Genomic DNA, 25,455 nt, shown 5'->3' with positions numbered 1-25,455 from the left:
GAAGAGTACAATAAATCCTATGAACCAATCTCTCATGCTCAAAAATTAGCAAGACATGGCTAATTTTTGTGTCATCTATGGTTTCCCCAGTTCCCTTCCCCCAACATGTAGCATTCTAAAGCTAATCTCAGATATCATATTTCACCCATAAACATTTTTATGTGTATCACTAAGATAAGTTGTTTTTCTTTTTTCCAATTTTTTTTCTCTCTGTGCTTCAGGTTCATGGAGAATTCTTCTGCATTGTCTGTGATTTTAATCCCTAACCAGTGAACTTTTCCTTTCAGATATTATATTTTTCAATGCTTGAAATTCCATTTGGCCCTCTTTTTACCTTTCATTTCCTTCTTCATGAAGCTTTCATTTTCCTTTAAATCCATAAACATACGGTGCATACTTACAGTAACTGTTATAAAATCCTTAACTCCTAATTCCATCATCTCTGTCATTTCTGGGTTACCTTTCTCTACCTAATCTCTCTCCTGACATGGATCACATGTGTCTCGGTGGGTTAGTCATTTCTGACTGAATGAAAGGCACTTCCTAGGTTATGTTGTTGAACATCCAGACTTTGTTGTCTTCCTTGGAAGAGCATTTGGCTTTACTCTGACAAGCTGTTAAATTACCTGCAGATGATTTCAGGGCTTTTTTTTTTTTTTTTTTTTTTATCTGACAGAGAAAGAGAGAGACACAAGAGAGGGAACACAAGCAGGAGCAGTGGGAGAGGGATAAGTAGGCTCTCTGCTGAGCAGGGAGCCCCATGCTGAGCAGCTCCATCCCAGGACCCTGAGATCATGACCCCAGCCAAAGGCAGATGCTTAACCAACTGAGCCACTGAGGCGACCCAGCTCAGGGCTTTTCAAGTTTCTTAGAGTGAATCTGGAGAAATTTAACCATAAAGATTGGTTATTCTTGTGCTACAGAGACACACATCTGTGGTCTCTACTACATGCCCTGGATAATCAACAAAGAATTTCAATTCTGGATGGTGTGAGCTCAAATCTCTCCACTGTGGGTGAGCTCTGAGAATATTCAGCTTGGGGCTCTCTGGCTGCTGTTTGTGGAGTTTTACTCTGGGTACTTATAACTTAGTGTTTGGGAAATATCCAAAAAGACCCATACATAATTTTCTGGACTTTATTTGTGGTTCTGTTTTTGGTTTGCACAGTACCCTTCTCTCTGAAACTCGACCACACAACATCTGATCACCTCTGCCTTCCTGAACTCTAGTCTTTGTCTTTTTTTTTTTAAGATTTTATTTATTTGACAGATAGAGGTCACAAGTGGGCAGAGAGGCAGGCGGAGGTGGGAGGCGGGGAGCAGGCTCCCTGCTGAGCAGAAAGCCGGGTGCAGGGCTCCATCCCAGGACCCTGAGATCATGGCCTGAGCCGAAAGCAAAGGCTTAACCCACTGAGGCACCCAGGCGCTCCCAGTCTCTGTCTCTTTAACTCTGTGGGACTGCCTTTCATGCTTCTGGGATTCCACTCCATGCACTACAGACTGGAATGTGTCTCCATAAAGAAAGACCTGATGTTCAAGTGGCTTATCTTGCTGAAGGAATATCTGTTTTCAGTGCCTGCGGATGGTTTCTTTTTTTCTTTTTCTCTTTTTCAGTTTATTACCCATCATGGCTGGTAATAGAAACCAGAACTTCTTTTCTAAAACAGAACCACAAACGTAAAAGAAAGTTAATGATTTTTTTCATACCCCCAAATTTCTAGTCAGTACTCCATTGCTCTGATTGAAGAGACTAGTTGGATAATGACCTGTGTAGCTTGCTTTCTCTCTTCCTTCAGGTCTCTGTTCAAAGTTTACCTTCTCAAAAGAGCTCAACAGTAGGAACATGCATTCCCATCTCCCTACTCTGACAAGATGAAATCTGATCAGAGACCTAAAAGAAGAGAGGAAGAAAGCTTTGTACACATGTGGGTGAAAAGCATTCCAGACAGAAGGATCAGTATGTGATAAAGGCTTGGATTCAGGAAAATTGGTGAGGCTGGAGTGTAGTGAAAGAGGAGAACAGAGATGAACTCAGAGGGACAGGCAGAGCTGGATCACACAAGGCCTTTCAGGCCATGGTACACAATTTTTATTTTATTCTGACTGTGATAAGAAACCACTGGAAGGTTCTGAGCACAGAAGTGACATCCTATGACTGAAGTTGTTAATGACTTGCTGGCTGCTATGTACAAGGCAGAGAAGTCAGGAACAAGAACAGAAGCAAGGAGAGCCGTCAGGAGGCCACTGCACTAATGTACATAGGAAATGGTTTGCTTTGAGGAGGTGGTACATCGTGATTTACATTCTGTAAAATCAATAATATTTACTATCAGACTTGGTGTAGGGTGTGAGAGAGAGAGAGAGAGAGAGAGCAGTCAAGGAAAATTCCATGTGTTTTAGCTCAAGTGATGGTATGCTAGAGTCTTTCACAGCAACAGAAAAGACCCGGGGAGGAGCAGTTCAGAGAGGAAGGAGAGGAAATCAAGAGTTCTGTTTGACACCTATTAGATGTCCAAGTGGAAATGTCAAGCAGCACTTGGATATGCATGTCTGAAGTCCATAAGCACATAAGGAGAGGCTGGGGCTGAAGACAAGTATGAGAATGACAGTGTACTTAATGTAAATTAAGTGTGCAATCACCCCAACTGCGAATATGGTCAGACAAACTGAGGACCAAGTCCTGAAGCACAAGGATACTTAAGGATGGAAAGATGAGAAGTCTCCAGTGAAGATTAGATAAGAGAAGAGCCAAGAGAGTGGTGTTGAAGGCAATCAAAGTAACTGGGTCGAGAACCAGGAAGTGACGACTTCCAACGAATGCTGACAGATCAACTAACATGAGGCCTAAGACCTCACCACTGAATCTGGAAGCTAAGTTCCTGAGTAGCCACAGGGGACGAGATCCAGGACACTGGTGGAGGACCTGGACTTAGCAGGACTGTGGACTCTCACCCACTGTACCGGGAGGAAAGCTGGAGGGGAGGCCACAGAGCAGGGGGCTTGCCAGATACAGTGGGGGAGCAACGTGGAAGTTTTTGGATATTTCTTTTACTCTCTCAATTCTTTTCTCAACATATATTTTCTAGTTATTAGGCATTATACTAAACATCAGGCACTGTGCCAGATACTGGGGAAACAGCTGTAAAATACAATTAACATTATCTTATCCCTGAATACATTCTGGAGCTCTTTACTTACTACAGGGTAATACTAATCTTTGAGAGAAAGCTCTCAAACACTGTGTGCGCTACTGGCATGCCCTGAAGTCTACAGTCTGATCTACCCTCTGCTCAGACATGGAGGGGCTTTAAGTGGCATGAGGCCCCTACTGACAGAATTTTCAAATTCTACTCTGCCAGGCAGACCCTGATCAGCTGGATACAGAGTAGCACAATCTCTTCTCCCAGAATGTATCATACTCATAAATGAGGGACTATAGACAGATTGATTATAAGAACACTACTACTCCCTCTCTACCAGAAGCTGCCCTAGGGCTGAAAAGAACCTCAGGACCCTTGCACGTCCAACCTGCTCCCTTCATGGATGACCTTGGCCACAAAAAGGTGAACGGCCTTCTCTGGGTGGCCTGCTTCTGTCTTCCCCATCACCAGGCCTCAGTACATTCTCAGGCCAGGAGCTAGAGTGATCCATTTAAAAATTCAATCAGGTTTGTCCCTCTTTGCCTCAAAACTCTTTTGTGGCTTCCCATCTCTCTCAGAGTGACACCAATGCCCTTATAATGGCCTACAATGCCCTCCACCTCTCCACGCCATCTCTGTGACTTCAAGTCCCACCATTTCCCACCTCACAGCCCACTGGCTTTCTTGCTGCACACTGTTTCTACCTCAGAGCCTCTGCGGGGGCTGTCCCCTCTGCCTGAGTGTTCTTCCCACAGTGCATGGCTCATTTCCTCACCTCCTCAGGTCCCTGCTCAAAAAATCTTCAAAGTGAGGTGTTTTTAAACCAACCTATTTAAAGCCACAAGTTCCTCCACCCTGACTGTCCTATTCCCCAGGCTCCTTTTCTTCCTAACAGCTAACACTGCTAAGCAAACTATGTGCTTTCTTTTGTTACTTTCTGTCTCTATTAATATTAACATTTCTGTAATCATATAAATTTGTAGTTGACTCTTCATATTTTGTTATCCCTCTCTCCATCTAGCCATGTGGTTTTCCCAATGACCACTTCCAACAGCCACATCGTGTGACAATACTCTAACCTATTTCCCCAAGCCTCTCCTCATACTAGGCATGTAGGTTGTTTCTCTTCTACTGTACAGTTCTGTGTAAAGGTCAAACTCACTTAGAAATATATTCTTCCTTTACTCCAAATGCTTTAATTGATTACCTACAGAATTTATGGAAAATCCTAGATTGTCAATCCAAGAGATTCAAGGATGGGGGTAGCAGGGCATAAGGAGGTTGAGAAGACAAACCCAGAGACAGAAGAAAAGCCAGGACACAGTATTAAGGAAAGGAAAAGAATAGTACAAGAGGAAGGAGGGATAAATTTGCTAGTAGATTTGTTACGCTGTGTAAGTGCTGTCAAATGAGCTGCATTGGGAGGACTCTGGAAACCAGGGACCATCACTCCTTGCAGCCTAGAGAACCTCCAGGATCAGTTCATACCACAGGAACCTCTTTCTTGACTATATCAGCAGCAACTCTGGGGTAGTTTTAAGAGCTTATAATAGGGAGACTGTGGCCCCAGAGACACTCATCAGAGGATGATGTAACATGAGTAGTTCCCAGAAAGCCATCAGGCTTGGAGGGCAGGAAGTCTCTGCACAATGCATGCCATTTCTCCATCTAGGAACAGACTCACATCTGAAGACACATTCTGTACCGCTCTTAGAACGCGGCAGTGTTTTCTTAAACGGACTTCCCGGTATTGCCAGTGGAGTGGAGATGTGAATGCCCAGGGAATAGGAAAATACACTTAAAAGGCTACAGAGTACTTGTGACTGGGTGTCAGGAAACCCTTCGTGGCCCTGCCTGCCTGACTTTCAATTTTTACATGTGTAAAATGTGAGGCTCAAGGTCTCCCTCACCCAACCCACCCAGGGTTATAAACTCTTCAAGGGAGGTGCTAAGTCTTAGCTCCAGGATCACACAGTGAAGTTTGGGAAGACTGAACTTATAAAAGCCTATGGGCTGGGTTCCTCACCTAATTCATTCTTTTGATTATTTCCTCACTTTGTCAGATCCATTTTCAAGCAGACGATTCCAGTCAACTTTCCAAAGTTTCTCCCTACAAGTGAGACTAGGCATCTGCTCTGCTTATCACCTTTAGGGACTGTCCAGCCGCTCCACGTGAAGCCCAGTCTCCCCCTCATGGCCTGTACAAAAGCTACTGAGGGTCTACTGGGCCTTCACTAACCTTCTCTGCTAACAATCTCCAGGCCCACACCCTGAATCTTGAGCCACACTCAACCTCTTCAAGTCCCCTGGAAGAGCCCATCCTCCCACACTTCCGCAGCCACTATCTGGAACACTTGGCCAGCCCCTCCGTCACCTGGCTAGCCCCTGCTACCTCACACCAAGTGTCCCCTCCTCCAAGAATTCACTCCGTCAGTGAACAAATACAAGTGGTTCCAGAAACTCTGCTGACGCTCATGATTATAACACTGACTGCTCTGATCGCTGCCTCTCCACAAACAATCCCCAGGCATTTTCATTACAGCATCTGTCACCCAGAAACATTCATGATGGCTTGTGATGCATCTGTCTCCAGAGATAGACTGGTCTTGGTCGTGGTGTCCCCAGAACAGTGGCTGGCTCTGGGTCAGCACTCAACAGTGTCTATTAAGTGGGTGGATGATTTCCCAGCCAGGAAGAGTACGCTTGTGCCCAGGAGAGGGCATGGTAGGTGACAGCCCAGTGGAGAGCAAGGGCCCTGCAGTGCCTGTGTGCCTTTGAACAACGTACTTGCCATCTTGGTACACAAGCCTTTTCACCTGTAAGGCGGAGCTGATTACAGTTTAACCAGCTATCAGACCATGAGAAAGGTTTGCTGTTGCTCGAGTGCTCAGCACAGTGCCTTGCTAAGTACTAAAATGAAAGAAGAGAAAGAGGGAGAGCTTTGTTCAGAAATGCTTTAATCTATTAATATCATTTTCCTGCCTGGAAAACAACTGAATCCCAAATATGTATGAGGCCCAGAATTGTCACAAATGACCTGCCACTGAGACAATATTTGGATGTCACAGCTTGAGGGCATATTCTCCCTCCTGTAAGTTCACAGAACACCTCCTTTTGGCCCAATAATGAGAGGCTGACCTGAAAGGACCCACAGGCCTCCCAGGAGGTGGTCTCTGAAGTCTGCTCTGCTGAGGACCTGGGGACAGAGCAGAGGATGCCTTGGGGTCAGGACCACTTACAGAATGTGCATAGTTAAGGCTCACAGGATTCTGACGAGAGATCCCTGCAGAACAGCATCTGAAGCTGGGATGGGCGTGAGCCACCTTTTGAGCTGACAAACTTCATCTCTGCAGCCCTTATTCAGAACCCGCCCAAAAGAAGCTACTCCTTTCCCCCAAGGCTTCCCAGCCCATTCCACTGTCAGCCACCCGCACTAATTATCAGTGACCTTATCCTCTGGACTTCAGGGCATCCCAGAGTGAAGGGGATTTTGCCTGAAAGAGGCTCCAGTGCCAAGCATCCTTACACCTGAATCCCTGGGCTCTAAACACTCCTCTGACTGACAAGCTGGAGGCAAGAGACCATCATATTCCAGCATGGATAGAAATGGCTGAACCATCCTCACCCCGTTAGAAGCAAGGGGCCTAATTTCACTCACTAAAGTACTTAATTTCACGTTTCTTTTTTTCATTAAGCATTCCTGCTGTTCAAACCCTTGGGCCCATGCTACTTTTACTCACAGCCTTAGAATAATTTAAATTAGCTTGGTTGAGTTAATATTTAAATCTACTAAAACTGACAAGGGCATTTGACTATGGAGGAAATGATTTGCAATGCCCAATGAGGAGCTACTTATCCTGGTCAAAAAAGTCCGTTTTCTATAAACAATTTGCATTTCAGATTCATAGAGATTTTGGTACTTGAAATAACCCCAAAACTCCAAGAAAATCAAGGGATTTTTTTTAAAGTCACACACCCAGGAAGTGGCCAAAGCCAGAACCTGAACCCAGGGCTTCCTGAATTCAGGCCAGTGACAGCCCTAAGTGATAGCCTGCAGCTGTGCTAGTACCCAGCTGAAAGCACTTCCACTGAGACATCAGGAATTTTAATCTGAGGGTAGCCAAGAGCAATAAACATTACTTCTTCCAGCCCATAATGGTTTTTCTAAAAACATTCCTAAAATATCTATTCGAACTGGCACAATTGAAAGTAATTTCAGTGTTAAGAAAATTATTACTCCACTGAATTACCATACAAATTTTAAAATGGTAAGCTTGAGAAGGGTGTTTTGTAAAGGAAAAAAAAAAAAAAAAAAGCAAGGTGGGTACTGGGGGTGTCTTGTAAACAGACCTGCAATGTTTTGGGATATTTCCTACTGCGCAGCCTCTGATGTGATACAGACATGCAAATCTTAGAAGCTATTTCAAAAAAACAAAGCCACAACCCCTCTGAACAGACGCTCTCAAATTACTTTTCTCCTTAGAGACACATTTTGTTTCAATTCCTCCTATGTAACAAACTACTTTCACCAAAAAAAGGGAAATCTCTGATTCAAACTATCCCAGGGCAGAGGAGACACAATCCAGTGCGGCCAAATGGGGGCCTGTGACCAAGTCAGCCATGCTTCTCTGCCCATGACCATTTGTCTGCTCCTAGTATCATCCTCGACTCCAGGCTTTGTAGGCAGTGAAGTCCTCAAAGGCCACTGTATTATAATGTGGTCAGTTGCCAGCGTGCTTGTGTTTGAAGTCTGGAAGAGCACCAGCAAATGGCTGGGGTGGAACTGTTGGGGGACTATTGGGGAGAGCTGCTCTGCTGAACTCCAGGACATACGGACACAGACAGAGATCACAGGAATATGTGACAGCCCAGCTCTGCAGTCTGGACTTTATCTTAGGGTTGAGGAGTATACTGCAGGGGGACGTGACCATGATCCAACGTGTGCTTGAGGAATAAGGAGAAAAGAAGTGAAAATTGAGTGGACAGGATGGATCTGGGAGCCCACCAGAGGAGGATCTGCAGAATGGCAGTGATCCAATGGGGACAGTCTGATGAGTCAGGACTGCAAGACAGGGGGTAGTGGGCCATGGGGGGACTAAGAGTTAGGGAGGGATGGGGAGGCCAACTTAGGGTATACTGTATTTCTGGCACTGGCAGGACATCCTCTTACAGCAGTCTCTGTATAGTGGAAATTTCGTTTCCAAGCACTTAAGAAAAATCAGAATTTATTTCCCTGAAGGACATCTGCAAGGAAATGAAAGACAAAGATGCAACCGTGGACACCCTTACTCAAGGAAAGAATGGTCAAAGCCTTGGAAAGCAGCAGCTTTTAAGAGATGGGGGGGGGGGGGGCGAAGGTTGAGGGTGGAGGATGAGTAACAAAGGAGGATGAGGAGGGCCAGTGAGGGAGGCAGAGGATGGGGAAAGGCAAGCCCTCATGTCTGATGCACAGGAGCCAAGGAAGTGCCCAAAGAGGCAGGCAGTGTTAACCTCTGGGGAGTGAGTAGTCACTTAGCCAACCTCTTACTACATTAACTTCCTAAGTATGCAGGCACAGCATGGCTGGTTCTTCATCAAAAATTTCCCAGGTTTGAGTAGCTATAGAAACTGTTTACTATCGTTTACAAAATATTCAAGTTTTTTCTACACATCACTGGCCTTGAATCCAATTGTATTTCCTGAAGAGACAGAATAATAAGAGTGGTCAAGAGGACAGACTTCAGGGGCAGACCTTCCAGATTCAAAACTCCAGATCTGCCTTCTGCCTGGGCACAGTCCAGCTCTCTGTACCTAATGAAACAGTAAAGCCATAAAACTGAGATAATAGATGTACTTCCTGTGTTTTCTGTCAAGATTCAGCGGAGTTAATACATTCATACACCAAAGAGTGCCTAGCACATAGGAAGGGCTCAAAATGCTATAGAGTTATTAAGTTTTAATAACCTAAATCATTTCATTTTTAATAATTAAGAGAATAGCAATATAGTGCAAATCTACATAAGCCACATATCTAACTTTCCAGCAGCCTTACAATAAAAATGGTGAAATTACTATTTTATTTAACCCAATTTATCTAAAATATTGTCACTTCAACATGTGATTGATATAAAAAAAACTGAGATATTTTACTTTTTTTTTTAAGTCCTTGATACCTAGTATTTGGTATGTTACACTTACACAGCGCCTCTCATATTTTCAAATGGCCACATTTCAAGGGCTCCATGTCCACATGTGACTAGTGGCCATCAAACTGGCAGTGCAAGTACAGATGGATACATACCCAACTGTCACTCTAGGTCACCTCTCATGGCGGGCTTAGAGATGTGGTGGGGCAACGAGCAACATTTTGTTTACATGCCTTTACATTATTCAATAAGTAGCAATTAAGGCCCATCTAGGACTGGAGGTATCTAAAATCCAAGAAGTTACTTTAAAAACTAAAGAAACAACAACTCAAAATGAATTCTCACTGAAACAATCACAGAAACATATCAAGTGCTCCAATGTGGGAGTTAGGAGAACGGGGTTCCAGGTCTTCAGTAGGACCTGCAGAAAGCCCTTTCCCACCGCCCCCGCCCCCGGACCTCAGTTTCCTCGCCTTTCATTTAGAACCGGAGGAGTCCTTAAAACCCTCTCAGTTCTTAAAATGCACAAATAAGGGCCCCTCTGTTTCTCCTGTATTACCTCCAAGAACCTAAGAGAGGATGAGAACTCTCTCCTCACCTCTGGAGATGGTTTACCTGTAAGCAGAGGGCAGGTGACACGTATTCAGGCGGCCTGAGAACTGTCCGTTGTTAAATCTGCCCTTGAAGAAGACACGTGTCCGCGCGCGGCTGGCTACGAGCGCGCTCAGTTCTCAGGAGCTCCCACGTCCATTCGTACCCTGGTTCCCTCCGTGCCGCACTATGGTCACAAACGCCCAGGGAACTGGAAAACGAGCCTGAGTTTCTCACTCTCCCGCAGGAATGATTTGGTCCGAATGCAAGGAAATCTGGGAGGAGGGGCCGCGCGAGTACGTGCTGCACCTGTGGAACCTGCTGGATTTCGGGATGCTGTCCATCTTCGTGGCGTCCTTCACCGCCAGGTTCATGGCCTTCCTGAAGGCCAGCGAGGCCCAGCTGTATGTGGACCAGCACGTGCAGGACGACACGCTGCACAATGTCTCACTTCCGCCGGAAGTGGCCTACTTCACTTATGGTGAGTCAAACGAAGGGCGAAGGGCGCTGCTCCACCCGCCCTCCTGGGGCGTGGCCACGGGCCCGTGGTACCACTCCACCTGCAGATCCCTCTCCAAAGAGGTCCTGCTCTGGGCAGCACAGACAGCTTCATAAAGCGTGGAATTAAGGACTCTAAGAAATGAATTTTTTGTATGTGTTAAGAAGGATGGATTTGTTTTGGAAAGGTTCTTAGAACGTTTCTGGGAGGTTTTTGTTTTTTAAATAAAGATCTCTTTTTCTAATAGATTTTATTTATTTATAAGAGAGAGAGAGGGCACAAGCAGGGGGGAATGGCAGGCAGAGGGTAAAATAGGCTCCCCGCTGAGCAAGGAGTCTGATGTGGGACTCGATCCCAGGACCCTGGGATCATGACCTGAGCCGAAGGCAGACGTTTAATTGACTGAGCCACCCAGGTATCCCCAAAGATCTCATTTCTGATGTGAATCCAGGAGCACTAGGAGGAAATGTAGAGATGAAAGAAATGTCCTTCTATACTGGATTCCTGCATTTTGTGCAAAGATGGGCCCTGATTCTCACACTCAAAAGTTCTTTTCTCATGGCCAAATTAGTTTTTTGGAGATACATTAATTCTTTCAAACCACAAGACCATACAGTATGAGGTAGTAGATTGAAATTTTAGGAAGAGTAAGAGTTGTAGCATCCATTTATTAAGGACTTACTAGATGCCAGGAACTGTATAGACATACACCATAAACTCCAGTCCTTACAAACAGCTCACAAAAAGGGGTCTTTTCTGTCCCTATTTTACAGATGATGAATGTGTTTCCATGGCAGCACTCGCAATGTTCTCAGAAATATGGGAATGCCTTGGGTAGCAAGGGATCCTGGCCCAACATGAATTGAAAACCATGCAGAATGGCACAGTGCTTATGTCCCCAGGCTTTGGAGTCACACCTGGATTCAAACCCTACTTCTATAGCTTACTCTGAGTTTGCCTAACTTTTTGGAGCCTTTATTTTCTCGCACATAAAACCAGGATAATACCCTGGTTCTTTTACAGATTAAATAAGATAGTGCATATGAATTTTGCACCGTGCTCTGAAAATATTAAGTGTTCACTAAATGGTAACATTTATCATCAATACTGCCTATTGGTTCATTTTCCTGCTCTAGCATTGTACTTTCTGTTCTAAAAGGGAAAGAGAAGTGGGAAGAAGATACAGATCTCTTTTATTGTTACCAGTAAACTAGCTGGACACTTACTAGGCATTTATTAACAACCGCTGCTCCATCGTGAAGGGTTTGAGTGTCAAAAGTCCCTGTTAGATGGCTCCAGGAGTCACGTGGCTCCTGTGACGTCAGAATGTTCATGGTCAGGTGAAGTCGTGAGCTGCCGAGGACTGGCCATTTAACACAGTAGTTGAGTGCTATCCATATTCTATATAGATCATGTCACATGTAAATGTGGTAGGGACACAGCTCCTGAGAAACGAGGAATCTTCTAGTATTACAAACCATTCACTCTTTTTTCGTTGGTTTAGCAAATTCAGATTTGTTAAAGGCCAAATGGATTTGTGTATTTTCACCTCTGAGCCGTTCAGGGTTCATTAATGAAGAGATGAGAGAATCTTGATACTGAATTGGATAATTTTCTTAATGCCCTGATTCGGCCTGCAGTATTGTCCACTTGTGACTTCTGTTCCTATTAAGGATTGTGTTAAAGTCTCCCCAACTGCAAAGTACTGCACATTGTTGCCCTTGCTTTGAGGTTCACCCTGTGCCCTTGGAAATCTTTTGGCTCAGAGCTGTGGCTTGTGTTGCAGTTGCGGGACAAGAGCGCCCCCTAGTGGTCATCCAGGCCGTGGTGCCTTCCAACCTCTATAGCTCCCAGGCAGATTCCAGTTTTCCAGGTTGGGATAGGGCAATATTTCTCATGGAAAAAGCGCCAAAAAGAAGAAAATCCCTTCGTCTGAATCATCATACTGCTCTTTGCTTTTACACCCATCGTAACTCTGACAAACCAGTCCAAGTAGAACAGTTTTTCACTAGAAGTCCTGGCCTGGCCACCAGGGTCCAAGAACAGCTAATCTATCTTACTAGATAATAGAAGTGGTTTTATTATGACAGCTGAGGTTTAACATGGTAAGTTATAGGAGGGGGGAAAAAAGAAATTCCTTTTTGGTGTCTCTTTGCAGAAGCCAATTCTTATTTCATATTACCCAAATGTGTTATTTATCTCCTGGGAGGGTGACAGATATATTGGAAAAATGTAATTTGTTCTCCTTACTTGTCTTTCCTAGACTTCTGAGTTATGATTCTGATGAGAACATAGAGTCTATAATTTTATTGTATTTCCAAATGTAATTTAGAACACACTACATGAAACCTTGTAGCAAAGAGAGGCCTGGCTTCCCTTACTAAAGGTTTCTTGCTGCTCTTTATTATTATAATTGTTTAACACAGTCTAGTCTTGAAAATAAAGGATAAAATCCCTCCTCCATCTCCCTAGGGGTGTCAAGAATTGCTATGTCATCTCCTTGCTATCTGCATTTACCTGGCTTTGAAAAGGACCCCATACCCCTAATCCAATCTTGAAAATGGCAATATTAAGATCTACTCTACAGGACTGTCGCTAGAATTACAGCTAATGTACGTGTAAGGGCTAATTTCAGTTTCTCGATGTTTCTCAATTTAAGTTTCACTTAGCATTTCTCAACAGGGAGACTCTTGGCTTTTTCACAGAGCAGTTTTCATGGTATGGGTCTGTCCGGAGCATTGCAGGGTATTAGCATCTCAGTAATATTCCTGCCCCGGCACTGTGACAACAGCAGATACCCACATACAGACCCCAAGGATAAAGATGGTGCCCTCACCAGAGAACCCCTATGTGTCCTGACACGTAGCAGGAGCCCTACTAGTGATGGATGCCATTCCTGGTGCCATAGGAACACTTACTTCACAGCTTTGTTCTGCTGCAGAAATACACTCCAGGCAGATCAGACCCTCCCCAGAGGTGCCAAGCAGAAACTCCACAGCCCAAGACAGGTCCCAAGACTCTTGCCATCTGGAACAGGGCTGGCAAACCTGGATGACTGGTCACCATATTGGAGACCTACGCTCAAACCCAGAGCAACACTTCCAGACACCGCTGCCTGAGAAACAAAACCCTAGAGCATTTTCTCAGGGAAGACCCTTCAGATTCCTGGCCCCATGTGGGCTCGTGTGTTTTGATTTGTGGCCCATCCAAACCTGTGGTATTTCAGTCAGGCATGTAACAAACATTTAGCAACACCCGCTGTGTGCCAGAGCCTTACGTACAAGGTCGTATTTCATCCTCACGACAGCTCTGTGAGATTAATGATATTATCCCCAGTTTACAAATGGAGAAAATCCAGTTCTAAAAGGTTAATTGACTTGGTTGTGATCATACAGCCTCTGAGTAAAAAGGCCACTGTCAAGCCCGGGTCTGCCCGACTCTGAGTCCATGCTCCTCCCCACTGCTTCCCCATGATGCTTCCGCAGGGGATGGGGCAGCCTCTGCTGGTGGAGCCCAAACATGGGCAAGGAGGACAGAGTAGTGAGCAGCATGGAAAGTTCCATGACAAAGGGTGCACACAGGATACTGCAGGAGCAAAGAGAGGAATGGGGAGCCTGTCCCCAGTTGTGGGAGTCACAGAAGGCTTCCTAAGAGAGCTGACACCTGACCCAAGTCTTAAAGCATGAGTGGGAATGAAGTGGCCTTGAAGTGAGGGAAGGGTGTTCCCAGCAGACGGGCCAACATATTCGCAGAGGGAGGGTGATCCCAGTGTATTGGGATCAACTTAGAGACAAGGGCAGGAAAGGCCACAATGAGGTCAGACACCTCGAAAGATGTCTAACTGCTTTCTCTGCCAGAGACAAGTCAGCACAGCAGAACTGTCGCCCCAGTGAGTAACCCAGCTTGTTTTCTTTCAGCCAGGGACAAGTGGTGGCCTTCAGATCCTCAGATCATATCAGAAGGGCTGTATGCAATTGCTGTCGTGCTCAGCTTCTCTCGAATAGCGTACATCCTGCCAGCCAACGAAAGTTTCGGACCCCTGCAGATCTCCCTGGGGAGGACCGTGAAAGATATCTTCAAGTTCATGGTCATTTTCATCATGGTATTTGTGGCCTTCATGATTGGGATGTTCAATCTCTACTCCTACTACCGAGGTGCGAAGTACAACCCAGCCTTTACAACGTGAGTACCCCCAGGGCTCTCCTCAGAGGGTCTTCCTGGGCTCCCCAGGAATCCTTCGGAGTCTTTGGCAGGTGGCTTCTTATAGAGATTCATGTTTCCTTGGTATTTCTACAAGTTCAGGCAACTTTCTTTAAGGGTGGCTTAGAGTTCAGGTGCTGGACTTGAAAGAATCCAACTTTTAAGCTGTATTAGATCTTCAATTCTTTTGCCACTTAGATGCTGTGCAGCCATGAGCAAGTTCCTTAACTTCTCTGAGCTTTCATTTACTTATCTTTAAAATAGGGATAAAAATAATATCTGCTTAATGGGGATAGTATGAATATGCAGGGAATGATACAGTGGCCACATGGTATGCTTTCAATACGCGGAAGGAATTATTATTAATTACTATTATCACTGCGTTCACCTGTGCTACCTAGAAAACAGAGCCCTGAGCAACTGTCACACACCGACACTTTACTGGAGAAAGGCAGCTGCAATCCAAATGCAGTAAGACTGAAGGAGAAAGGAAAGTGAAGTGGAGGAGGAGCGCGAGCGGATGAGGGTGCTGACCAGCCACCATCTATCAGGATGCACAACTTGGTCATGACACACTCTCTGGGGAGATTATACAGAAACACCGCATCTCCAAATAGCCCATCAGAATGAGAAATAGACAATTTATCAGCCAGAGCCTTCCCATCTGCTGTCTTCCATTAATCAGACTCGCTCCAGAGGACATGAACTCCCCTACCCCTCCAGGGCAGCCCTGGGGAAGCCAGAGCCACATAGCGTGAGAGGGAGGCATGCGGGTGTGCGCAGGTCAGCAGCTCTGAATGCCCAGCTGGGCAAGCCGGCTCCAGGGCGTGGGCACTGAGCAAGTCCGGCAGCGTCACGGGGTTCAGCGCAGAGGGGAAGGGTTGGGCAGGGAGACAAGAGGCACGTGCACAAGCCTGAAGCAAGGCACTGTCGAGCCAACGGACCTTAGGGTCCAGAAGTAGCTGCCACACGCTGAGCAAGACAGGTGCCATAGCCTCCCACGTGGAGATGGTACTGAGTCCCCGGAGCCTGTGTCCATGCAGACCCAGGGCTCCTCCGAGGTGTGGGGGATGCCACGCGGTGTCTTAGAGGACCATCAGTGGCACTGAGCAGTGGTCTAGGAGCAGAGTCAGGCAGACCTGAGCTTCCATCCTGACACAGGTGTTTACTGGCTGATGACCTTATGCCAGGTCAGCTGATTTATCCGTGCCTCTCTGTCCTCACCTGTAAAATGGAAATGACTCCCTGCCTTGTTCATAAATGCCCTTAGGAATAAAGAAGGGGTTATGTAAGGGCTAGCGTGCTATTTCCAGCCTAGGTCCTTCCCCGGCCTGCCCAGGCTCAGAACTCCTCCCTGCCTTCTTCAAAGTGCCACCCAGAATCTTGAGAGAAGGACAGTCACATCTCCAGACACGTGACTCCAGCTGGGACCTGCAGGGTTAGCACTCCTGACCTGGGGCCCCAGGAGCCCTGAGGGGGCCTGGGATTTGTTTCTTAACAGGTATAAATGGCTGAGCCCAGCTACACAGGTTTCCTGAGCAATTCCCAGCTCACTAAATTCTTCAGGAATGTGAATGACAGAAGGAACAGAAGAAACAAAGCCAGGTTCAAGGTGGTAGGGTCAGCGTTGGACTGGGAATCTGACCATGTGAACTTGGGCTCCATCTCTCTTGGCCTGGGTGTTCTGTGCTCTCTCTCTCCCTGCTCCTCACAGGGAGCCTGCCCTACAGGCCCAGAGCTGCTCAGAACATCAGTGTCAGGACACAGGAGAGAATGAAAAGGGTCACGATTTAAGGGCAGGGCTGACCTGGCCATAATTCTCAGCTGGATATAGCTGACCTATACAGTGTAGCTTTGGGATCAGGAAAAGCCATGGGGGGAGCACCTGGGTGGCTCAGTTAAGTATCTGCCTTATATATGAGTTAAGTATCAGTTGTTAAGTATCTGCCTTCAGCTCAGGTCATGATCCCAAGGTCCTGGGATCCAGCCCTGCATCAGCCTCCCTGCTCAGCGGGAAGCCTGCTTTTTCTTCTCCCACTCCCCCTGCTTATGTTCCCTCTCTCGTTGTCTCTCTCTGTCAGATAAATAAATAAAGTATTTAAATTAAAAAAAAGAAAGAAAGAAAGAAAAAGAAAAAGCCAGGGGGAAAGAGGAAAGTGGAAGACAGGGGCAATACAGTTGGCTTGTCCCAAGTCCTGGGAACCACATGGAGACCTTCCAGACAGAAGGGACCCAACCAAAGAGGACCCAGGTGCCCCAGGATGGGGAAGGAATGAAAAGATATGGGGGCAGTGAGTACGGTAGAGAAAGGATGAGATATTTATGGCCTTGGCAGTTCCTAAAATGGGACGTGCAGCAGCAAGACGGTGTGATTGAACAGGGAAACAGTCAATAGAGCAGCGAGGTGTGGAGGAAAGAATGGATTTTTGTAAATGTCATCTTTTACCTTTTGACTGCTCCCTGGAGCAGGTCCCCCTAAGAGATCTTTCATCAGCAGAAAGCCATGTTAGGGTAAATGAGATGTATGCTCTAGGGGACTCAGAACTATTCTGCATGCCAGCTACGCTGATGATAAAATCGAATGACCCCCCCCCACCCCCACCTCAGGAGAACATTTGCTTCAGAGTAACCCATCTCCAGGCTGCCCTGCCGAGCTTGGGATTTTCCCTCTGGCCTTCCTACGGGGGAAGGGGGCTTCTCTCCTGTGGAATTTTGAGCCTGTAGGGTAAGATGGGTACCCTGTCTGTTTCTACAGAGTCAGAAGACTCAGTCCTCCAGAAGGGAAATTTGGGCTAGAGCACATGGCAGGTATCTTCCCCTCAACCCCACACTTGTCATGTCGAAGGGCAGCTGGGGTCCTAAAGGCTGTTCCAGAGGACCCTTCGAAAGTCAGCTGTTAGGCTAAGAGACTGCTGTCCCTGATGACCCCTGCTCACCCAGGAGCAGTACAGTCCCCGTTCAGATCGCAGAAGCCAGTCCCACCTGAATCCCACCAAGTTACAGTGTTATCCCGAAAGAGAGGGGTGGGGACATTCTGGGACCAATGGAAAGAGAGGAAAAGTCTCTCTACCAACAACAGACCCTTAGCCCTCAGCCCAGCCCAGCTCCGACCCCCAACATGTTCTAGTTCTTCCCTCCCCAACCCAAATTCCCATTCCCTCCATCCAACAGACCAGTGAGAGGATTAGAAGAAAACAGACAGCTTGAACTAATTCTGCGCAGGTATAAACAAACACATGGATGAACAGCCTTAACTGAGATCAGGGGTTCTCCAATCACACCAGACTCATCTGGGAAAATGGCTAAACTGGGGACGTCCCAGGCCTGACCCTCTAGAGAGTCTAATTGCAATAATTAGGGTAGGGCCCGGAAGTCTGGATGAATAAGCCACTTGGGGAGCTCAGCGAAGAGCTAGACAGTGACCTAGACTGACGCTATCCAACCTCATCTTTACTCACATGGAGAGAAAGAGGCCACTCTCGGCTATGTGCATTTCAGAGACAAAGGGCTTGTTCACCCAAGGAAGTGTCTTCCTAGGAGACTTCTGGCTCTGCAGATGGGATTTGCCTTTGTAAGTTCAAGTCAGAACAGGTAGCCAGATCCAGCATCCAGCAAGCTCTGGACAGTCAGAGTCTGTGAACGGTTCCCAACTTGTCAGCCTCCGTCCACTTCAGAACCAAGGGCGCTCTTGAAGATCTGGGTTATTTTTCTCAGCCGCTGTGCCGGGGACTGGCTGAAGGAGGGCAGGGACGTGAGTGCCTGGGTCATTGGCTGGTGAGCTGGGCCTGTCTGGGCATGACAGATTGTGCACCTGCTGGCAGCTCATTATCCCCAAGTAGCTTCTGTGAGAAACTGCAAATGTCCAAAGGGGAAGGAGAGACGGCGCTCAGACAAGTTTTATGCTCTCAGAGTACAAAATCAAAGTTTCCCACGACAGGGGTCAGGAAGCGGAGAGAAAGCTGAGCAAGGCACCAGCCAGACACTGCTCTGTCTTGAAAAAATTCTTTAAGTTTTTGATTCTGTTAGGAATTTTGTTCGCATTAGGAATGTATTTTTTACTTTATCGTGGAAGTCTGTAGACAAAGAGGATTTGCCTTTTGAGGGGGTCATTTGGGGATTTTCAGCCTAGAAACTTATGAAAACCATGGGGTCCCAGCACTGTGGTTATGGTGTTAGAAAAAGAGAGACAGGGTTGGCTCCATCGGCTGGGCGTTTGACTCTTGATCTCAGCTCAAGTCTTGATCTTAGAGTCGTGAGTTCAGGCCCCCCGGTGGGCTCTGTGCTGGGCATGGAGACTACTTTAGAAAAAAAAAAGAAGAGAGAGAGAGAGACAAAAAAATCCTCAGCTTGTGGATGAAATGCAGCTTGGGATGAATGTGTACAAAGTGGGTAGCCTTCCCTCTACTCTGAGGGTGACCATGGCAGGACAGGTACACAGAGAACGGGAGGTACTGGGGCCAAGGAGGTGACCCAGAGCAGGGACGTGAAGAGCTTTCTGACACCACTCACGACTCACAATGGGCTCCTGGTCTCCCCCTTTGGGTGAACTTGGCCTCCCCTAGTTCATTCTGACTGGACAGTAAATGGGGGTTCTGCCTCCCCAAAAACAAGTCAGCTGGCCTTTTCTGCCAGGCTGTTGTGGAGTCAGCTTCATAGCACAGCTGGGTTGAGACTTTTCTAATCAAAAATAATACCTCTCCTAAGGTTATTATGTCTCCTTAGGAATCATTTTAATGGAAGGAGCTTCAGCAGTGCTAAGCAAAACTCGAAGCTTCCGTTTTCCATGACAGTTATGGAAAATTTGCACGTTCTGTAAAGGGTGAGACTCATTTGGCCACCAGGAGCAGGAGGTGCTGATTCAGCTCCCCCAGCAGTGCAAAGCCACAGAAAAGCCAGCTCCTCCTTCCCATGAATCTGGGTGGAAGGGTGCACTGGGGCAGGGGGAGAAGCTCTGGCAAGCCTGCCCACACATGGCCCAGCAATGCTGTCTCACCCTGTTGTTGAACAACTCCTTGAACACACACATGATCTGCTCTCCCACTTCCTCCTCCAAACCATGGAATGACAGATATCCACCACCAGAAAGCTAAGACTCAGAGAGATACTAGACTGGCCCAAATCCCAGAGCCAAGGAGGGGATGGATTTGAACCCAGATCTGCATGACTCCTGTCCTCCACATTTTGACCTGCAATTCCCAAGAGTGGGATCCCCACTCCCACAGCAAAGCCTCTACTCTAAAATGGAGGGGGCGGGGGTCTCTTGAAAAGTTGGGTCACTTTCTTGCAACACAAAATTCTAAAGAAGAGCATGCTGAATTCAGATGTGGTTATCACTGAGAACCTACGTACCTTGTCTCTAAATACGCAGCCTGAGCTTGGCCCCTGGGTAAAGTAGGTTTCTATCCCGAAGTGTGCTCATTTGAGTGACAGCTACGCAAAGCCGCGTTCTGTGTTTGCCCTGGGATGACAGGGATTGACTGATAAGACAATCCTCTTCTCCCTGAGGAGCTCGTAGACAAGTGGGGGATTCGGAAACACATAGCCTCAGTTGTTACACCACGTGATCATCATCAGCGGGTACTGGGGCAGCACGGTGACAAAGAAGCACTGAACGCCAACTGGCAGAGTCAGGGAAGGCTTCGTGGAGGAGGTGGCCATGGAGGGTCTTGGAGAATGACTTGGAGGGTATTCTAGCCTGCACAGGGGGTAAAAGAGCAGAGGATTTTTGGGGAAAAGAGGGAAGATTATATAAGGTGATCCAGATTCTGAAGGGTGTTAGGGTCCTGAGAGGGAGTTAGAGTCTCTGCTAAGACCTTTTTAAAAGAAAGAAGATCTGCCTTTGGGGAGTGTGCTGGGGCAACTGTGCAAAGGATGGACTGGAAAGAGTGGGAGGGGAAGCCCCAGCTCAAGATTTTATCGTGACTGAAGCCAGTCACAGCTCCTCCCCTCATGGAACTAGCAGACTGGTTGGGAAGACAGATGTTAATCAAAAAAATCATAGAATGGGGGCATGTTTATAAACCAGGATGTTCTGCAAGAAGGGAACTTGAGAGAAAGGCAGCTCCCAAGAGTGGGGAATGTGGTCTGTTGGGTGGCTGGGAGAGGGAGCCACCTGAGAGAGGTCAGGACCCCAAGGAGTGGCAATGGCATGGAGAAGGGACACTGAGGAGGCTGGAGTGGAGATGTGGCGACTGACTGATGTGGGGGTTGAGAGGGAAGGAGGATGATTTCGGGCTTTTGACGTTGGGAAGGCCCCAGGAGGATCTGGGAGAGATAATCTGGAGGAGCACAGGATGGGAAGAAAGCCAAGGTCCTTGGTGATTCAGGGGAGAAAGTGGAGCTTTAACCTTCCGCGGGACCCCTACACAGCAGAGCTAGAGGCAAAGACTCAGATTCAGGTTCACACTTGGTGTCTTGGGTGAAGTTCGTGTCCTACAGGCTGAAGCAACCAGAGGGTCTTGAGAAGGACGGCCCCCTACTTAGCACCGGGGGCCATGCAGACACTTGCTAAAGGAACAACATAGGCTCTTCAACTAAAAATGCCATTCTGTGCTTTGCAAACAAAAGATTCTAAAATTTCCCTGGCCCGTGGAAGAGAAAAAAAAAGGAAATAAGTGAGACAGATGAGCCAGAAGAGCCCCAAGGTATCGCTAAGGAAGTGATGGACCAGTGGGGCATCCGGACAGCCAAGAGCCGTATTGCCAAGAAGGGTCTGGCTGCAGAGGAGGGCCCTGCAAGGGCTGCGGAGTCTAGATCCCACTGCCAGCCCTAGTAAAACTCATTATAACCAAGAGAAACCAAGGAAAGGTCACATTGTGGCATGGCAAGACCACGGCTGTCTACCATGTTCTTGGGGCAGAACACGCTGCCCGTGTCTGTCAGTGGGAACTGGGAGTGGAATCAGCCTACAGGGCTTCAGAGGGGACAGATTCTTCTGGGTCTGTGCTGAAATCTGAGCATCTCTGATACAGAAGGGTTACAACATAGTTTACCACATCTTGAAAGTTAGAATTTTGCCTTTCATCGTTTAAATGCAAGCTAGGTATAAGGATTTGGGGGAATGGGGAGTTTACTACAGCCGCTGTCATGAGGAGACAGTAGCAGGAAAGTCCTTAGACGTGGTGGAACAGGCAGCCGTAGTCACGGAAGGGGGTGCGGCTCGGGCTCAGAGAGCCCGGGCATCTGGAAATGACCACTGTCTGTCAAAAAAGGCGTTTGAATCCTCTTCTTGGCATAATTCTCTAAGAAGTGATAAAAATATAGCTCTTTTCCTGGACTAGTTCAGAAGAATGATTATGCCTGTTACAGCAGGCATTCCACTACCATATAATGTGTATTTATGTCCTTTCCTCATGTTATTCATGACATAAAATTTTAAAAGCCTGGTACCTTTAAGCTTCTGCAACAGGCCAAGAGCCCACAATTCATGAGGGAACGGCTTGATGGTACCCAGAAAATGTGCTCTCTTTGATGATGTCTTCACAGCACACTTTCAGGCCCTGCCCCGCGTCCTCCATCTTGTTCTCAGATTGATTGTTGCTGCCTTCATGAGGAGAAAGCCCTACCTTTTTATCAATAACATTCCATTCTAGGATGGAAATGGGGTCAGACTGTCCTTCCTCAAAGTGACAGAATGAGGAGACCAGGCTGTGCAGGGTTAGCTCCAGAAATATTATCACAAGTATAGTTCTTGGGCAGGCCTGAAGCCAGCCGGCTAAGACTAAGTCACCTCGTGCCTCATTTCCTCAGGATTCGATCCTTCACTGACCAAAAATGTTGACTGAGTCCCTACTACCAGCAAGGCACTATCCATCACCGATGACAAAGCCGTGTGCCAGTCAGCAGGCCCAGCCCTCATGGAAGTCACACTCCTCTGTGAACAGTAAAAGAGAGACAAGAGGCTGAAGATAGTTAAAAGACTAAACAAAGAGACAGAGGTCATTATAGATTAAGTGCTGAGGGTTAGGAAAGATATTAAAACACTGAGCAGAAGAGTAACGAGGGAGGCCTCCTTCGGCCAAAATGTCAGACAGGAGCTACCTGAGCTGGTGACAGTCAAGTTTAGCCCCACTGCATGAGGAGGCTAAGGTAGGCAGCCACGCGGAGACAAAAGGGAAAGTGTCCTCCAGGCTGAAGAAGTGCTGAGATGTGGCAGTCTGGAGCCAGCAGGGCTATGTGAGTGGAGGTGGGGTGCCAGGAGTCTCACTAGGAGGGGCCTTGAGGCCTCCCAGATGACAGGAGAGACTGTCAGCCCTGGGAAAGCCACTCAAAGAGAGGGCCAAGGTCTAACTGCTTTTTTCAAAGGGTTATGCTGAGAACCTTTTAACCTGACCCGGGGGCCTCCTGCGATTCAGAAAGAAAGAAAAAACTAATGCTAATAATAAGTGTTATTATTATGCTAATAATAACACTGATGGCACATGGGTTACCTGCCAGGCAGTCATCTTTCATGCACTTCCCAAGCAATCAGTTAACTCCTTGAATCGTCACAACACCCCTGTGAAGGAGAGATTGTAGTTTTCCCATGGTACAGCTAGATTAACAGAAGACACGGAGAGGTTGGGACATGGCCTGAAGCCTACAGGCAAACCTGACAGAGAAAGTGAGTTCTGAGGACCTCACCAGAGCCCCCCCCCCCCCCGCCCAGAGCCTGGGATCAGCCCCCCCCCATTCATTCATCAGAGTCTACTGAGCGCTTTCAGTGGTGCTCCATTCTGTCCCAGGGTCTGGAGCTAATGGCAAAGAAAACACAGCCCTGCCCTCGGAGGAGCAAGCAGGTCCCCAGGCATCCCTGAAGGAATAAATCTGGGCTTCACAGGCTTTGTGCACCCCTGTTCCTTGGCACTGATCCGGGGGCAAGCCTCCTCTCCTTCTGGAGACATTGAATCCAACTCCTCATTTAGGAGCCGGGATAAGCCAAGAGAGGTCCTTCAGGGAACACAAGCTTGTGGGGCCCAAAGGCCAAGCCTCAGGCTTCCTCAGGCACTTGCCTCTGTGTGCCGCCCTTTGAGCCCAGCCTGGGTGCTCTGGATCTATGGGTGCAGGCATTAGGGAACCCCGGGGCTCTGGTGGGGTCTCCATATATTTCAAACACTGTTATTCATCATCCCAGCCTGGATGCTGGGATGCTAGCCTCCCTCTTAATTTTAGCCTGCTCTGTGCAGATCGGGGTAGGTAATCGAACTGAACTGTTTTATGGGGAAGTGGGGAGGCAGAGTTCCCACACCAGGGGGAGGGCATCATGGCATTCTGAAGCAGCAGCAATTTTCCTAACAATTGCCCCCAAACCCTCTCCTTGTTGATCAGTTTGTTCTCTGAGACCCATACACAACCGCCTCTTCGGGCAACGTGTTATTAAAGCCCCATTATCCAGGCGAGACGGGCCTGGGAGAGCGCTGATTACCAGGCTCCCGCCTTCTGCCTGACAGATCAGCCCCAACCTTCTCCCCCGACACACCCCCGCACAGTGGGAGCAGTGTGAATCACAGCCCTATTCAACATCACTCACAGGAGCTCGCTCTCTCTCCCTTCACTAGGAGCACTGCTTAGGCTAGGGCGGCCTACTGACTCCACTTTCCAGTCCCTTCCACGTACAAGCCAAGAGTCAAATGTCATAAGACAGCCTGAGCTGGAGAAGTCAGAAAGAGGATTTGCGTGAAATCAAGGGTTTGTGATGATTTTTGCAGGTGGGAAGGAAGATAGTCTTGTTCAGTGAGGTCAATGGCATATGAATGATTTAGCTCCATTCAGCCCTGCCTGGCGGCCCTGGAGGGGCTCACAGGGCTGGGTGTGATCCTGGGCGAGACCAGGCAGGCAGGCTTGCCTACTCCAGACTTTCAGCGTTCTGCTGCCCTGCTGGGTTTGCTTTAGGTGGGACCTCCACCTCATTTAATCTTGACAGCAACTTCCCTAGGAAGGCACATCTATTCCCTTTCATAGGTGAGTAAACAGAGACTCAAAGAGGTTTGGTAACATGGCCAGATACCCACAGCCAGGTCATAGTGGAGCTGGGATTTGAACCCAGGCATGCACCTGTGCTATTCTCACTCCTCTATGTTCCTGAAGCTTCCCGTGATTGATACAGCTGAAGGAGTCTGTGACTAACTCTGTAGGTAGCCAGAGGGGTTAGGAGGAGGACGTGGAGCCCATGACCACTATCCCTTTGAGTAAAGAACCTCACATTTAGCCTTGAGACCCACTGGTTGACAGTAGGGGTTTTTTGTGAGACAAGTAGCTTCATGGTGATTATCAGCTAAGCCAGTTCCAAGATACTTTCTTCCTAAAAGATAGCACCCACCCTCCACAGTGACTGGCCTTCTCCCCCATGCCCTGGGTCCCCTAGCTCCTGAAAATTGTGGGTGATAATTAATTCATGACTCAGGGAGCATCGTGACCTCATGAAATATTGAGGCCAGCTCTAGTGCCCAAGCTCTTGGCATTAGTAGCATACTATTTGGCTCCCTTCCAAGGCCAGCTTTCTCTCTGAGAATATATTATGGTAGGTTTCCAAGGTCAAAGTAACACAGCCTTTTCCCACGCAGGTCAGTGAGGACAAGTTTCCTTTATTTCCTACCACATATTAAACCAGAGGATGCCACTAGCATGACACTTCAAGTTAATTATGGAGCTATTGTCACCCTAAAAAAGCATCGTTTTCATAGAAGTTTCTTTCCCCCCTTTTTCCTCCTGCTAAGATGTCTGTCATTTTCATATTGATTAATAAGATCTCTTTATATAAGAAAGACCCCCAGTATCTGACACTGTCATGTGTATTGGAGATACAAATTCTTTTCTCACTTAGTCTTTTGCCCTACATTGTTAGTTATTACATCTTTGTTGTATATGAGTGAAGTTTTATGTTGTCAAATCCCTCCATCTTTCCCTTTCTGGCTTCTGAAAC

At 47.3% G+C, this 25,455-nt stretch overlaps 1 protein-coding gene across 1 annotated transcript in view; it reads left to right on the top strand.

The window, feature by feature from the left end:
• TRPC7 (transient receptor potential cation channel subfamily C member 7) overlaps nucleotides 1–25,455 on the top strand; it is a 146,504-nt gene that overhangs the window by 101,274 nt on the left and 19,775 nt on the right. Inside the window, exons 6-7 of the mRNA XM_059174643.1 lie at nucleotides 10,104–10,337; nucleotides 14,273–14,537. Of these exons, the coding sequence (XP_059030626.1) occupies nucleotides 10,104–10,337; nucleotides 14,273–14,537 (499 nt within the window). The remainder of the gene's footprint in view (nucleotides 1–10,103; nucleotides 10,338–14,272; nucleotides 14,538–25,455) is intronic.

Source organism: Mustela lutreola, chromosome 5 (assembly GCF_030435805.1).
Source record: "Mustela lutreola isolate mMusLut2 chromosome 5, mMusLut2.pri, whole genome shotgun sequence".
Lineage (NCBI taxonomy): Eukaryota > Metazoa > Chordata > Mammalia > Carnivora > Mustelidae > Mustela > Mustela lutreola.
The sequence above is the reverse complement of the archived record's forward strand: the minus strand, read 5'-3'. Positions and strand labels throughout refer to the sequence as shown.